We start from the raw sequence: 13,312 nt of genomic DNA, 5'->3' as shown, positions 1-13,312 counted from the left end.
TTGACATATTGACGAATGAGGAGATAAAGTTCCAATGACAACAAAAATTAACTATATCTGTGAGAGGAGGAAACAGATCTAGATTTCCATGCTCCCTAACATTTTATGATTCTACATCAATATGTAAAAGTAGGTAACATTTAATGAGCACTTCCAAAATGTCTCATTTACTACCTACAAGAACCTATGAAAGAGATTATCAACCATATTTTACAGATGAAGAGAACGGGACCAAAGATTTGAATGACTTCCCCCAGCTTATATCCTAAGAGGTGAAGCTAACATTTTTCCAACACGCTTCATGCTCTTCTGTGTTGTCAATCATGTCTGGACAGCAAAAGCACCTCTAGCTACTTAGCTCCTATTACTGATGCGGTGGGAGAACCACAGAGATGAGGCATGGTGGGCAGAGCCCTTTTAATACACAGGCCATCCAATGATCTAAAGTAGGTCTCATGACTGCACTTTGTGTCATCTGGGAGCTTCAAGCAGTACTAAAGTCTGGGACTTACCCTCCAAGATTCTGATACGGTCAGTGTAGACAGAATTCTGGGCATCAGGACTGGGGGGGGGGGGTAAAAAAATGTTCCTTAGGTGATTCAAATGTGTAGCCCAGGTTGAGAAGGTCTACTTCAAATGTTATGTAAAAAGGAATTTTCTAGGGTCAAGTTTCACCCCAAAAGTGTCAGATTGTCAACTCCCAATTAGAAAATGATCAAACCACATCTCACAATGACAGACCATCTACTTAAATCCACTGGTTATTTGCAAGTTGAATTCTTACCTAAAAGGCTTTAAGATAATTCAAGCACCACACTCTAACCCTATAGTTTTGAGATCTGGGGGAGATGGTTCAGGTTGAATAGTGAGAAATTACCTGATCTCTCCTAACATGGGTCTGTTTCCATGTCCTGGAACAAGCAGCATAACTGAGATGGTGCTGGGCAAGGGCAAAAGATTGAGGCACTTAAGCTTGGCTGACAGCTACAAAAATTGCACTTGACTCCCTCACTCCAGTGTAATCATCAACCATTACCTGGTTAGATTTGCGCTCTGTGGTGCCTGGCCCTCCCTTGCACTGGGCTGGACCAATTTTCTTGCTCTAGTTTTTTTAGTTTATCCTTTGAGGATTTGACCATGCGTGCCTTTATGACTTTCCGACTAAATAAGGTCTTCTGGTTAAACTCTGCAGACACGGCTTCAACTCCTAATAAAGAGCAGTCCCTAGTTCTAACAGCTAGATGAAATGCCTTTCCCAGTCTGGCAAAATCTGAATTTTAAGGTATAAGAGAAAATGCATACTTGACAGCGACCTTGACCTATAAGAACAGGTGTCCCACTAGCTTTGCAATAGCCACTCTTTTGAGGTCATTCTGAAGTTCATTTTCTTCACTTCTTTGAACCTCCCCTTTTCTTCAATAAAAGTGGTCAGCCCCATCCTTTGATCTTGAGGAACTGCCTTTAGTCATTCATTTTATGCTATACAAGCTGCCAAAATTCTTCTGCATGTTTTCTCAGCCCTGAAGATGTACACATGCAGAATCCAATCACCTACAGCATTGTACTTTTCCCTTCTTTAAAACTAAACTCTCATTCCAACTTGGTCCTCCACAGCATCCTTTCATAGGTTAGTGTCTCATTAAGATGTTTTCATTTAAGTAAAAGGCTTGGTCCTATCCCTAAAAATTGTAAGCCATTTTATGGAGGTCCTCTAAATGAAAGGCTCGGGCAAAGAACATATTTTCTAACTATTTTGCCAAACCAGTTCTGGTGACTAATATAATGACATGCCACATCCCACATGCATTCTAGAAAGCAAGTGACTCAAGCCATAAGAACTTTTATTTTTTATGCCATGGTCTCATTACTGAGTAATACCTTATCTTTCACAGCCATAGCCTTTGAAGCAGATCAATCAATGCAAACTTGCCATTTATAGGTATCTTGAACAAACCACTATAAGGCCATTTTCTGTAACTTATAAAAAAAAAAGGAAATTTAAAACATCAAAAACAGTAGTTTCAAGAGGATTTTTAAAAAAACAACCCTCAATCAAATTTACATTGCACTCCTTTGGGTACTAGTATCTTTGGCTGATCTGGGATTATATGGGCTCTTAAGAATAAATATCAAAAACTTTAGTTTGGCTTGATGAAATAAGAAAGGGAATTCAAATTGTCATTTATGAAGTTGTTTCACAATATAATGTTGTGTCATTAAGGAATGAACATTTTCATAAAAAATTTATTTCACACTTTTATACAAATATCCACAGGTATTTTCTAATCATGAAATAATTTTTACAATGATAGTTAGTACAAAAACGTATCAAATGCAAACAGACCAGTGACTTGACTTGAGATGACATTTTTAACAACTATAAATTTAAACACCACAAACATTCTTGTTTTGTTTTTGAACTACCCTCCCACCCTTCTTTTTAGGACATTCACTTTCATAACAATGTTTAAAAACACCGTCAAAATATTGGATTAATATCCTATAAAGCCAATGTGTCTGTTAGGCTCCATGTTATCCAAATAAGAAACTGAGACTTAAAACACTGTTATGATCTGTTTTAGAGAAATTTTTGTAAATAAAACATCATTTATAAAATTTTTATGAATGAAAATTCCAAGTACAACCAGAATAAAGTTCTTAGTATCTTCAGGGTACAATATTTATGAAAAAAAAATTAAAACTCCAAAGCGACAATGGCATATATAGCTGTATTTTGTTCTCTTAAAAGATTGGAACACTGCTTATGCTATCGCCAAATGAATTAGCACCTGTTTGCTCTTGCTCCCCATATAACTTTAACATTTTAAAGCAGAGAATTTTGTTTAAAATTCCACTTTCATATATATTCAATCTCTATTGAATGTCTAGAGTCATAGCTGTCTTTCCTTCCCACCCCAGCCAGCTTTTACAATTAAAAAACAATTTGAAGATCTTGTTAAAATAGTTGCAAAGTCATCTTGGAAATTTAGATAGGGAAGGACACGAAATATAGAACACCGACTCACTAATTAAATGGTTCCAATAACATTTAAAAAGCTTAAAGCCATGATGTTCCATCTGACTGGGTCACCATTTGGGTAGCAGATACTCATTCAGTAGTCTTATATGGATCCACCATAGGCACTCACCGATTAGTTCAAGTCCTGAATATACAGTATTTGCAGCAGTGAGTAAACAAGCCCTAGAGTTCAATGAACAAACTCATTTTCTTCACAAAGTTCCTGAAAGTTATAGCACTAAATTCAGAAAAATCACACAGGGCTCTAAACTAAAAATAATAATAATATCAGGTGTCAGGTAAGAATTAAACATCTTTGTTACATCAAACATCTTGATTGTTTTTTCTTAAACTTTTTGTGTTGGGGAGGGAGAAGCTGTTATGAAGGAGATGTCATAATTTACAGATAAGTTATTAAAACAACTCTCTGGTATATTTTATAAAGGATTATTTTCTTTTTGCAAGAAATAACTTGGGTCAATCAATGATCTCCCATGTTCCAATTCCGATTGTTTAAATCAACCTGAAGGATCTTTGGCCTGTTAGTCAATAACAAAATGGTTTAAAGAAAAAAATAAATATCACATACAAACAAGTATCACTAGCATTCAAGTCTGTTGCACCTGTGTGTTTTAGTGAAAGGGGAGAAGGGAACCTGTGTGCACTTGGTGTGAGCAAGGAGTCACATCTAGGGAATGGACAGAGAGAATAGGATGGCAACATCACCTTCTATTGCACATTTAACTTTAGACAGCACTTGAAACTGAGACACAGCTGCCTTGATGGCAGAGTCTTGTGCTGCAGGACACTTAACTTGCAGGTTCTCTGATCCTACAGGAAGGATGCTCACAGCAGCAGGCTAGGACGGCCATTCTGGTAGCGCAAGTGAATGTGGGTGCTACCAGGAGGATGTTGCCTGAGTGCACCTGGGCAGGCCCGTCCCCAGAGCATGTGGGTCAGTCACACCAAAAACAAAGGCAACCCAGAAAGTTAAATTAAGGCAGTTAAAGAAAGATCCATTCCAACAGTCTTAAATTTGGCTGTGCAAAACAGAAGCCTCAGGCTGTGTAACAATATCCACAGTGAAAACTGTAGGTTCGTACTGTATGTAGTCAGTCTGAAATTAATCCTCAGGTTCTGAACAGGCTCTTAAATCCATTTGTATTTGAGTTGGAAAAAAAAAAACAAACCAAAAAAACAAATAAACCAAAAAGCATTTTGGGTACTGTGAAGCTTTTCTGGTCCCCTAGGAGTAACTTTCATTTTCATTCCACTTTGTGACCCACTGTTTTTTTTCAAGGTTATCATTGTATTTTTCATCTTTGATCTCTCGCTCTTCTTTACGGATCCTTACAGCATGGTATCGGGGAACGCTATCATCGTACCTAGAGCGCTTAAAGAATCCACACTGGAGAAGGGGGAGAGAAAAACAGACACAAATTAATTAGTCTCAAAAAAACCAACTACATCAAATTGGAATAGCCTAAGCTTTCTGTTCATCTGTATCTACCTTTGGATTAAGGGGAAAAAAGACTATCTTCTTTCAAAAAAGCACTGGTAGGTTGAAAAGAAATAATAGCCAGTAAAAATAAGAGAACAGCCCTAAAACTCAAAGAAAAGTCCATTTTTTATCTGGTCTTTTCATTGTACAACAATGTAGGTTTTTTTCCTTTCCTCCATACTGGGAATTGAACCCAAGGGTGCTTTACCCCTGAGCTATATCCCTAGCCTTTAAAAAATTTTTTTGAGATAGTGTATCGTTAAATTGCCCAGATAGGCCTTGAACTTTCGATCCTCCTGCCTCAGCCTCCTGAGTTGCTAGGATTAGAGGCGTGTGCCAGTGCACCCAGCTGTAAGTTATCTTTTGACTAACAATTTAAGAGTTTGTGAAAGCATGCTTCTATTAAAAAAAAATCATAATATTTGTAAAATATCCAAATTTCAGATTACTAAATGACTTGAAAAACAATTTTTTAGAATGATTTTTAATAGACATAAAACAAAAATTATTTCATGCCCTTCTCCCACTAGTTAGATGGAAATCGGGTCACAAATACTTGACAAATATGAAAATATTGTGTTCCAATGGGTCAATTTAAGAGTCTTTTCCTGTCCACTGAGGCTTCAGTACACATCACATTTCTCATTAGCTAGGAGGAATTTTATATCACCTGGATTTGCTGTTGTTTCCAATTAAGATGTTACCACAGTAAATCATGAAGTAATAGTGTCCCGCAATAAAATCAATCGTGTACCACACAGGACTTAAGAAAAGTAATGGAGTTTGAATTTTGGAGCATTCCCTAATTTTTCTTCTTCTTTTGCAAAAAAATAGCATTTACATTCAAATTGGTAATTAATAGATATTTTATTCACTTTAAAAAATTCATTCTGAATATACCTGAATATTTTTTAATCAGATTGAATTTTTAATGCATAAAAATGTTGGGGTTTTTTTTGAAGGTATGTTTTCAAGTTAAAAATGCAGCTTAGAAGGATGAAGAAGATAACTTAGAATGGTTGATTAATGTGTTTATTACATGATGGCAACAGGAATAGAACATTTATGTTGAAGAATGTTATGTTATAAAAATGTCAGGGCAAGACAAAATCATATGCCTATGAACCATGAGGTTTTATTCTAGTCATTTCTACATGGACTTGTTTAGTATTCTGTGCAGAAAAAAGTCAGTGTATTTACCACAAAATGAAACTGTTGCCTGTTCCATTTTTAAAAAGTAAATTAAGGATAAAATGTAAAGTCAAAAGAGCAATGCTGGGAATTCATTGTGACAGTGCCACATGAAGGAATTATAGGAATCATTCTTTCTTTTTGTGTCCATAGAAATGGAAAAAGGAATCACCCACAATTCCTCCTTCCAACCAGAGAAGCAAAACATGAATTAAAAAATTAACTGAGACTCAAGGCGGAATAAAATCTCTATAAGCATGAAACATGGTCAAACTCCATTACAACATATTGAAATAAAAACTACCCACAACTTTTTTGTACTGGAATTTTGTATATAGAAAGTTACTTTGGCAGATGACTATTTTCTGAAGTTGATCATAAAGCCCATAAGGCTGACAGTCGCTCTTTGTTGTAATGGTCTTTGGCCTGAAGGAGATATGCAGGGAAAGGAAGTTGCATGCTTAGGTAGCATAAAATGATTTCCAAGCAACCATAAAAAGCATTCCAAGCCTGCCCCATCATTTCATAGCAAGGAGAACAAAAAGAGGAAACCTCTTTGTCAAGAGAAACACAAAGTTTCCAACATGCAACAGGTTAATTAGGCAGTCAACACAAGCTTATATCCCTGGGAAATTCCAAAACGAACAAGAAATCAGAGATTTCTTATGCACCTTTGAAATTCCGAGTGGGATGCTACACACTGGATTAACAGCACGGGGCAAACTGGGCTACTATGGAGGTCTAAAACCTCCTTTTATGTGTGCAAAGGTTGCGATTTTCTTCATTGCTGTGGGTGATGTTTAACAAGAACACAAAATAACTCACCTGCAAAAAAAGATTCTTTGTGCATTGAAACAAATAAAAAACAAACCTGTGTATTTTCAAGTGACATAAATAAAATAAATCCAAGCAAGGCAAGCCAGTGTGGACATTTGGAAACATCTGTTAATGGAACACACATAGCAAGCTGTTGCTCTTAAAGTTAGCCACCACAACCATAAGCAGGTCCCACAGCTAGCAATTAAAAAAACATTGATCAATTACCAATTACAGAAGTAGATCAATACTATGCATCAGAAGTAAGCCTCTCTTTATCAGATGGCTGAGCATGGATCTCAGCCTTGTGATATGTGGCATCATAATGATCTTTCTTATTTCTCTTGAAGAAACCACACTATAAGGAAGCAAGGTATTTAGTCAATTTTACAGCTTTGTGGATAAGAGAAGAGCTAAACAAAAGAACATCTCAGATTTTAACCTGCTTTCTATTTATGGCCCCTTGCCAGAGACCTGGTTAACCAGAAGTGAGCTGCCACTGCATATATTATTCTGGGACAGCGTTCAACACATGCTATTATTGAGGGTCTCTGGTCAAATGGTTACATGGAGATGCTAATCCACTAATTTTTTTTATTTGTTGACAAAATCCTAAGGACAAAAATCATTCTAAAAAGGAAAAATCTATGCATGTTTGATTGTAGTTTTGGCTGATTTTTTCTCACAGAATAGAATCCAAAAGGGCAAAAGAGTGACTTTTACAGTCTATTGAGACAAAGGTTAGAAACTAAATTCCCTCAGTAAAACTCAGCACAAATCCAAATAAAATATAGACATACTGTACTTTTCTGCCTTTTGCAGTAAATTTTACGGAACAAATTCCATTTACTTAAGACCTTTGGATCTGTGGGGTGAATCGCAATACAAATTCGAATACACTGTCATGAAAGCATGATTGCTATCATTTTCCCAAATTCTGAACCACCACATAACCCTTAAATGGTAGGAATCTGTGTTCCTCAGGTTAGGACACTCTAAGTATAAAAGTATAATTCCACTTTCTACTATAATTTCCTTCATTCAAGAATGGAGAACTTTTTCTGTTTATTTTTATCTAGTTCATAAGGTCATAGAACTGCTCTTTGGAATAAACTTGGCTGAACAAATCTTTCCTGGAAAATTCTGCCAACTAGTGAAAGTAAAAATCTAGATCCATTTTGTATGATATGACAGCTACTAACTACATGTGACTATTCAAATTTAAGTTTAACATTCAGTAATTCTGTCACAATAGCCATATTACAAGTGCTCAATGGCCACATGTGACTCTTGTCTACCATACTGGACAGTGTCATTCCAGAACATTTCCATTACTAAAGAAAGAGGTGTTGGGCACTGTTGAACTAGAATACTTGAGATTTATCTATGACATCCAATGCAATAGACAGTGAACACACCTAGCCAACTTTCAATAAGTACTAGTAGATAGATAACGAGTAGGAAGAATGAATCAGGATCCAAGAGTCCTGGGTCCTGCCTCCAACATATCAACATATTTTTTGGCGGGGGTGCAGGGGAGAGAGGGTATTTGGGGATTGGATTGAATCCAGGGATACTTTACCACTTAGCTACTTCCCCAGTGCTTTTTATTTTTATTTAAATTTTAGACAGTGTCTCATTAAGTTTCTGAGGCTGGCCTTAAACTTGTGATCCTCCTACTGTGGCCTCCCGAGTCTCTGGGATTACAGGTATAGGCCACCACAGCCAGCAGCAACATTCTTAATATCCCTGATCTAAAAAATGAAAGTGAATGGATCAGCCGAAGACTTTTATATTCTAGCAAAATCCTATGCAAAGCAGATAAAAGTAGAACTTCTCTGTTTAAAGTAGAGGTCTCCATCTGCTTAGTTTAGTTGTGCCACCCATGCAGAGGTACAAAACTCAAATTGAAAGACCACTGAACCAGAATCTTTTCGGGCCATAATATTCTATGGCTTTAAAAATAAATAATTTAGTTTCAGAAAGACTATAAAGTAATAAGAATTACTTTCATGTGGGGATTAGAGAAATTATCTGATAGAGTCCCCTTGAGGGTCTGGATACTTCAGAGCTTAAAACAAAAAAACAAAAAAACCCCAATGAAATCACCAAGTCCAATCTGCTTACTAAACAGCTGAGGCAAATCAGAGGCCCAGAGAGGTGAAATTATTTGCCCAGGATTATAATCACAGAGCATGGTCTCTTAACCCTCAACCCACTGCTTTGTCTTAGTGAGGATTAAAGACTGCCAATAAGATCTGCTCTGAAGATTGTCCTTGTGACCTCTTCAAAAAAAAAACATAAGCCCACACCAAACCCAAAATTTAGTTTCTGAGATAATGATAATTGTCATGGCAACTCCTACATGGGCTGGCTGTACTTACTAGAGAAACACACTGCCCGAGGTGTAAACATCAGGGATAAAACTAGCTAAAGCCCCATCAATAGGAGTCTTGGTATGAACTGACAGTGGCATCAATCACATGTTTAGAGCACCTTAGGAAATTATCTTAGGCTGAACCAGGAAATTACTTGGAAGAATAAAGCAAAAGAGAGATGCCTGACATTTGAAAGTAAACAAATCCTTGAAGCCTTGTCAAGGAAAGGAAAAGGAACCCTTTGATTCTAGAAGGTGATTAGTTCAGCCAAAACTCTCCAGAGCAGATGTGTTTAGGAGTCCAGAATATGGGGCATTTTAGAAATGCACTATGCTGCATACATAATGCCACTGTAATAAAAATATTAATATTCTGCAGTAAAACTGATGAATAAAGGACAAAGACTATACATGGCTTTTCTTCATATCATGTCAGGTTTTCTGGTAAATCAATCCTTAAAAACCTTTTCTGGAATCACAGATAAGGCACTAGAGACCTTTGATATTCACTGGGAATAATACAAAATCTATAGGTTGGTTTGTATCCAACTCATATGCCCTTTTCATGATATAGATTGTTTATTGGTGGGGAGAAAGAGGGACAATATCATATGTATCATATATCATATAGTCAAGAGACCAAATTCTAATGGGCATCACATTGAGCCCAGACCTTGCTTATGTTTGATGTAGGCTACGATGACCCCTTTGAGATGGTGCTATTCATTTCATGTTTTATTTTTTTATTAGCTACACATGACATTACAATCATTCATTTCATGTTTTCTATTTGTACTCTAGCTGCAAATGTAACCAACGCCAATGGCTGCCTTGAATTTTTTTTTTTTAAATAAAAGTTGAAACTAGCTGAAATACAAAATTAGATTAATCTTATATCCAATAATTTATCTTAGATCCAGACTTTGATTTTATGTAAAGAAAATGCTAAAGTAGTAAAATTTAAATTTGTTATTTGCCAAATATGCTAAATTATATGCATGAGACAGCAAAATGTATTATTTGAGAATCTTCTTGTGTGCTAGTCATTGTAAAATCCTCTCAAATTTACTATATGTTGGAAAAATTTCATCATAAAATGTTGGGAAAAAAGGAAGCAATGAAAGAGAAAAATAAGCCATACTCTGATATTAATTCACCCTTTTTAAAATGTGAAATAGTTTGTATCATGAAACTCAAATGCTAGATATGACTTACCTTCCATAGTAAAAACACTAATAGAGCAAGCATCAAAATCCCAGCAAGAATAGCCACAAGAATGATCCACCAAGGTACTCCGGAGTACTGAGCTGCAGTTTTTGAGGGAAACACAGTCACACGAACCTACAGTGTATAAAAGAAGCAAACTGTGGGTTAATGCCAGGGGTCTACAGTTCTACTTCTGATTCTGAACATATTTTGAACAACAGTCTATGGACAGATAAGTTGACTTTCTGGTGAAGATCCTTTTTCTTAATGTAGTGGAATCACAGTGCTCCAAGAGATATTCCCTGAAGATCTTTTAACCAGGGACTAGAAAAGGCTGGCCTATGCTCTAACTACTTTGCCAACTTATCTTTTTAAAAAAATGTTTGTTTTTTTTTAAACAAAGGTAGACAAACTAAAATGAACCATCATGTATTCATTGCCCTGTTTTAACAATTATCAATAAACAGCCAATCTTCTTTCAACTATATAACCTAGTATCTTTTTTTTTTTTTTTTGTCTGGCTAGGTACAGAACCTTCCATTTGCTAACACTGAGCTACATCTCCAGATCTTAACTTGGTACCCTTTTGAGAAAGATCACTTTTTTTTTTTTAAAGTACCCAAGACTGAACCCTGGGATGCTTAACCCCTGAGCCACATTCCCAGCCCTTTTAAGAATTTTTTATTTTGAAACCTCGATAAATTGCTGAGGTTGGCTTTGAATTATCTTGGCCTCCCAAGTCCCTTGAATTACAGGTGAACAGGTTCACACTTTCTTTTAGTTACCTTTTGGCAAGGAAAATAAAAGGGCCAGTTTTCACACAATTAACATACAAGCCTCAGATTCTAAAGATATAAAATACAAATAGAGATGGAACTGCATGAATAATAGATAGCATTTTATCTTTTTCCTATGATATTGAAATGAAAGGCCTTATAAACAATACGATTTCCTGAAATGGCTACAAAACTGTGTGAACAAGCTAGACCCTGGATTCATTCTGAAGCAGTTTAAACTCAACTTTTTTTTTTCTTTTTTGTTTTTTGGTAGTACTGTGGATTGAACCCAGGGGAGCTCTACCACTGAGCTACATCCTCAGACCTTTTTATATTTTATTTTGAGACAGGGTCTCGCTAAGTTGCTGAGGCTGGTCTTGCATTTACAATCCTCCTGCCTTAGTTTACGGAGGGCTGCATCACCATACCTGGCTTAATCTCCGAACATTTGAGAGTTGGCAAACACTTATAAAAATAAACAGTGTTTATCCAGAAACCTAAAGAGTTGTTTTTGGCAATTTTGCAACCACTCAGATGCGCTCATTCACATTTGTCCACTCTGTCTAAAGGAAGTCCAGTAGAATCCAAACGGATTTTTGTGATGCCAAGCACGATTTTTCAAAGCCTAGAAAAGACTGTGATTGCTACAATGATTAGAGAGCTGCTGGCTTAAAAGTTTCCAAACTAAGAGACTATAAAGCAAAGGGTAAACAAAATTCCAGGGAGTACTTAACTTGAAAGACATAGGCTTCAACCCTGAATACTGCTTGAACGTGTAATTATGTCTACACTGGGCTACAATATTTCTATAGTGTACTATAACTCATTTTTTAAAACCTCTTCATTAAAGTACTTCTTTTCCCACTTCCACTAGAAAACAGTTCATCAACCTCATGTGACTTACAGAAAATAAGTAAAAAAGTAGAACTGCTTTTAAGCACTTAATAAACAGGAGGTTACATCTAGAGTTTGCAGTCAACAGTCTACAATAGGCATAACACATTCACAAGCTGCCATTTTTCCTGGTGTGCTCTGGATGAATTTTCCCCCAAGCTTCCAGATCCAAGGTCACATCATGGCTCTTATGTCCCCTCCCCTCATCTCTTAGGTGTCCGGCTTTAAGCCCAAACAACCCTTTTTTGAGATTGCTGGGTCCAGGTCAGGGGCATCAATAGAGGGAAGAAAGAAGAAATGGGGATACTTACTTTTACTTATCATATTTTCTGTTATATTTGGCATCCAGGAAGCTTTGATATTCTCTACCTGCTTCCTTAGGAATAAAGTGGAAATACACACACCCTTAACAAACAATCCCTCCTTTCTTAGCCTGCTTCAACAATTCACTCCTGGTTTAATCACCCAGATCATGAAATCCTTGACTCCGTATCTTATTCAATTTTGCTTCTAGGATGCAGCACAGAGAAGGCACATGTGTCCTTAACAGGTGCTTAACTACATGGACTTAATTTAGTATACACTGGTAAGACATACTGGTAAGGCTGTAAGCCGACTACAACAAAATGATGACTTCCACCAGCCTAGGCTGGACCTCATTTAACCTTGCTCCTTAAGTACCTAGCCCAGGGAAGACAGAGTGTGTCCTTGGGGCAAGATGATCACTGGATAGTCTCATTTATAAGAATAAATTCTGATAAATCTGAAGTGGAGAGTGGGGACAGGTCTGTGGCAAGGGCATCAGCCTATGATAATTACATCATAGTGCCTTTAAAACATCCCAGGATGGGAGAAACCATGTCCATCAATGGCTGCTGTCCAATAGGGTTAAACAAGGTAATTTTTGGTTTTGTAGCCTGGGCCGAGATCCAGCAGAATCACTAAGCCCAGGTCTAGCCATTCTTCAAACCAGAACTGGGAGACTTTAAATATTATACAAACAAAACAAAACATTTCTCTGGGTATCAAAGAGTGAAGATTCAAGTCAGGACCTGGGCTAGCTACACATTTAAAGGACAGATGTGATTTGGAACAGGGAAGGTGAGAGGCCAGGTATTGTTAGTTTACTTTGTCAACTGAAGGGATTTTTTGGCATGATAGTCACTCCAGCTGGGAATGGGAAGATGTGGGGAGCTGGCTGCAGGACCAAGTTAAGGGGAAACCAACTATGGGCTATGATCCTCAGCTCTGAGAAATTTTGTTTTGTCACTGTAACTGTTGCTAATGAACAAGGATAGCTTAAGGTAAGTAGAAGTTACTGTAGAGTGTAATGTCTCCAAAAACAACGTCTCCTTTGGTACCATTAAAATGTATGCATTTTCACTAGGGTGACCTACACATGTGAACCTTATCCATAAGGGGAAAGAGCTCAAGCCCTATTGATACTTTACATTCCACATTAGTGAGCAGTGCAAAGACTACACTAGCTTACCAACTGCCAAAATACGTTTGGTGAATTACTCTATAATGTA

General features: G+C 36.9%; 1 protein-coding gene across 2 annotated transcripts in view; it reads right to left on the bottom strand.

Annotated features, from left to right (window-relative positions):
- Positions 1-3,663: 3,663 nt before the first annotated feature.
- Positions 3,664-13,312, bottom strand: part of Itga6 (integrin subunit alpha 6) — a 77,297-nt gene continuing 67,648 nt past the window's right edge. Inside the window, exons 24-26 of one of the 2 annotated variants that reach the window (XM_026389534.2) lie at positions 10,120-10,245; positions 6,756-6,885; positions 4,340-4,427 (exon numbers count right to left, since the gene is read on the bottom strand). In XM_026389534.2, the coding sequence (XP_026245319.1) occupies positions 6,778-6,885; positions 10,120-10,245 (234 nt within the window). In that variant the 3' untranslated portion in view covers positions 4,340-4,427; positions 6,756-6,777. Of the gene's footprint in view, positions 4,428-6,755; positions 6,886-10,119; positions 10,246-13,312 lie in introns of both variants that reach the window. The other variant, XM_026389533.2, reaches the window with a different exon arrangement.

This window comes from Urocitellus parryii, chromosome 1 (assembly GCF_045843805.1).
Source record: "Urocitellus parryii isolate mUroPar1 chromosome 1, mUroPar1.hap1, whole genome shotgun sequence".
Taxonomy (NCBI): domain Eukaryota; kingdom Metazoa; phylum Chordata; class Mammalia; order Rodentia; family Sciuridae; genus Urocitellus; species Urocitellus parryii.
Note: the sequence above shows the minus strand (reverse complement) of the source record. Positions and strands in the feature narration are given on the sequence as shown.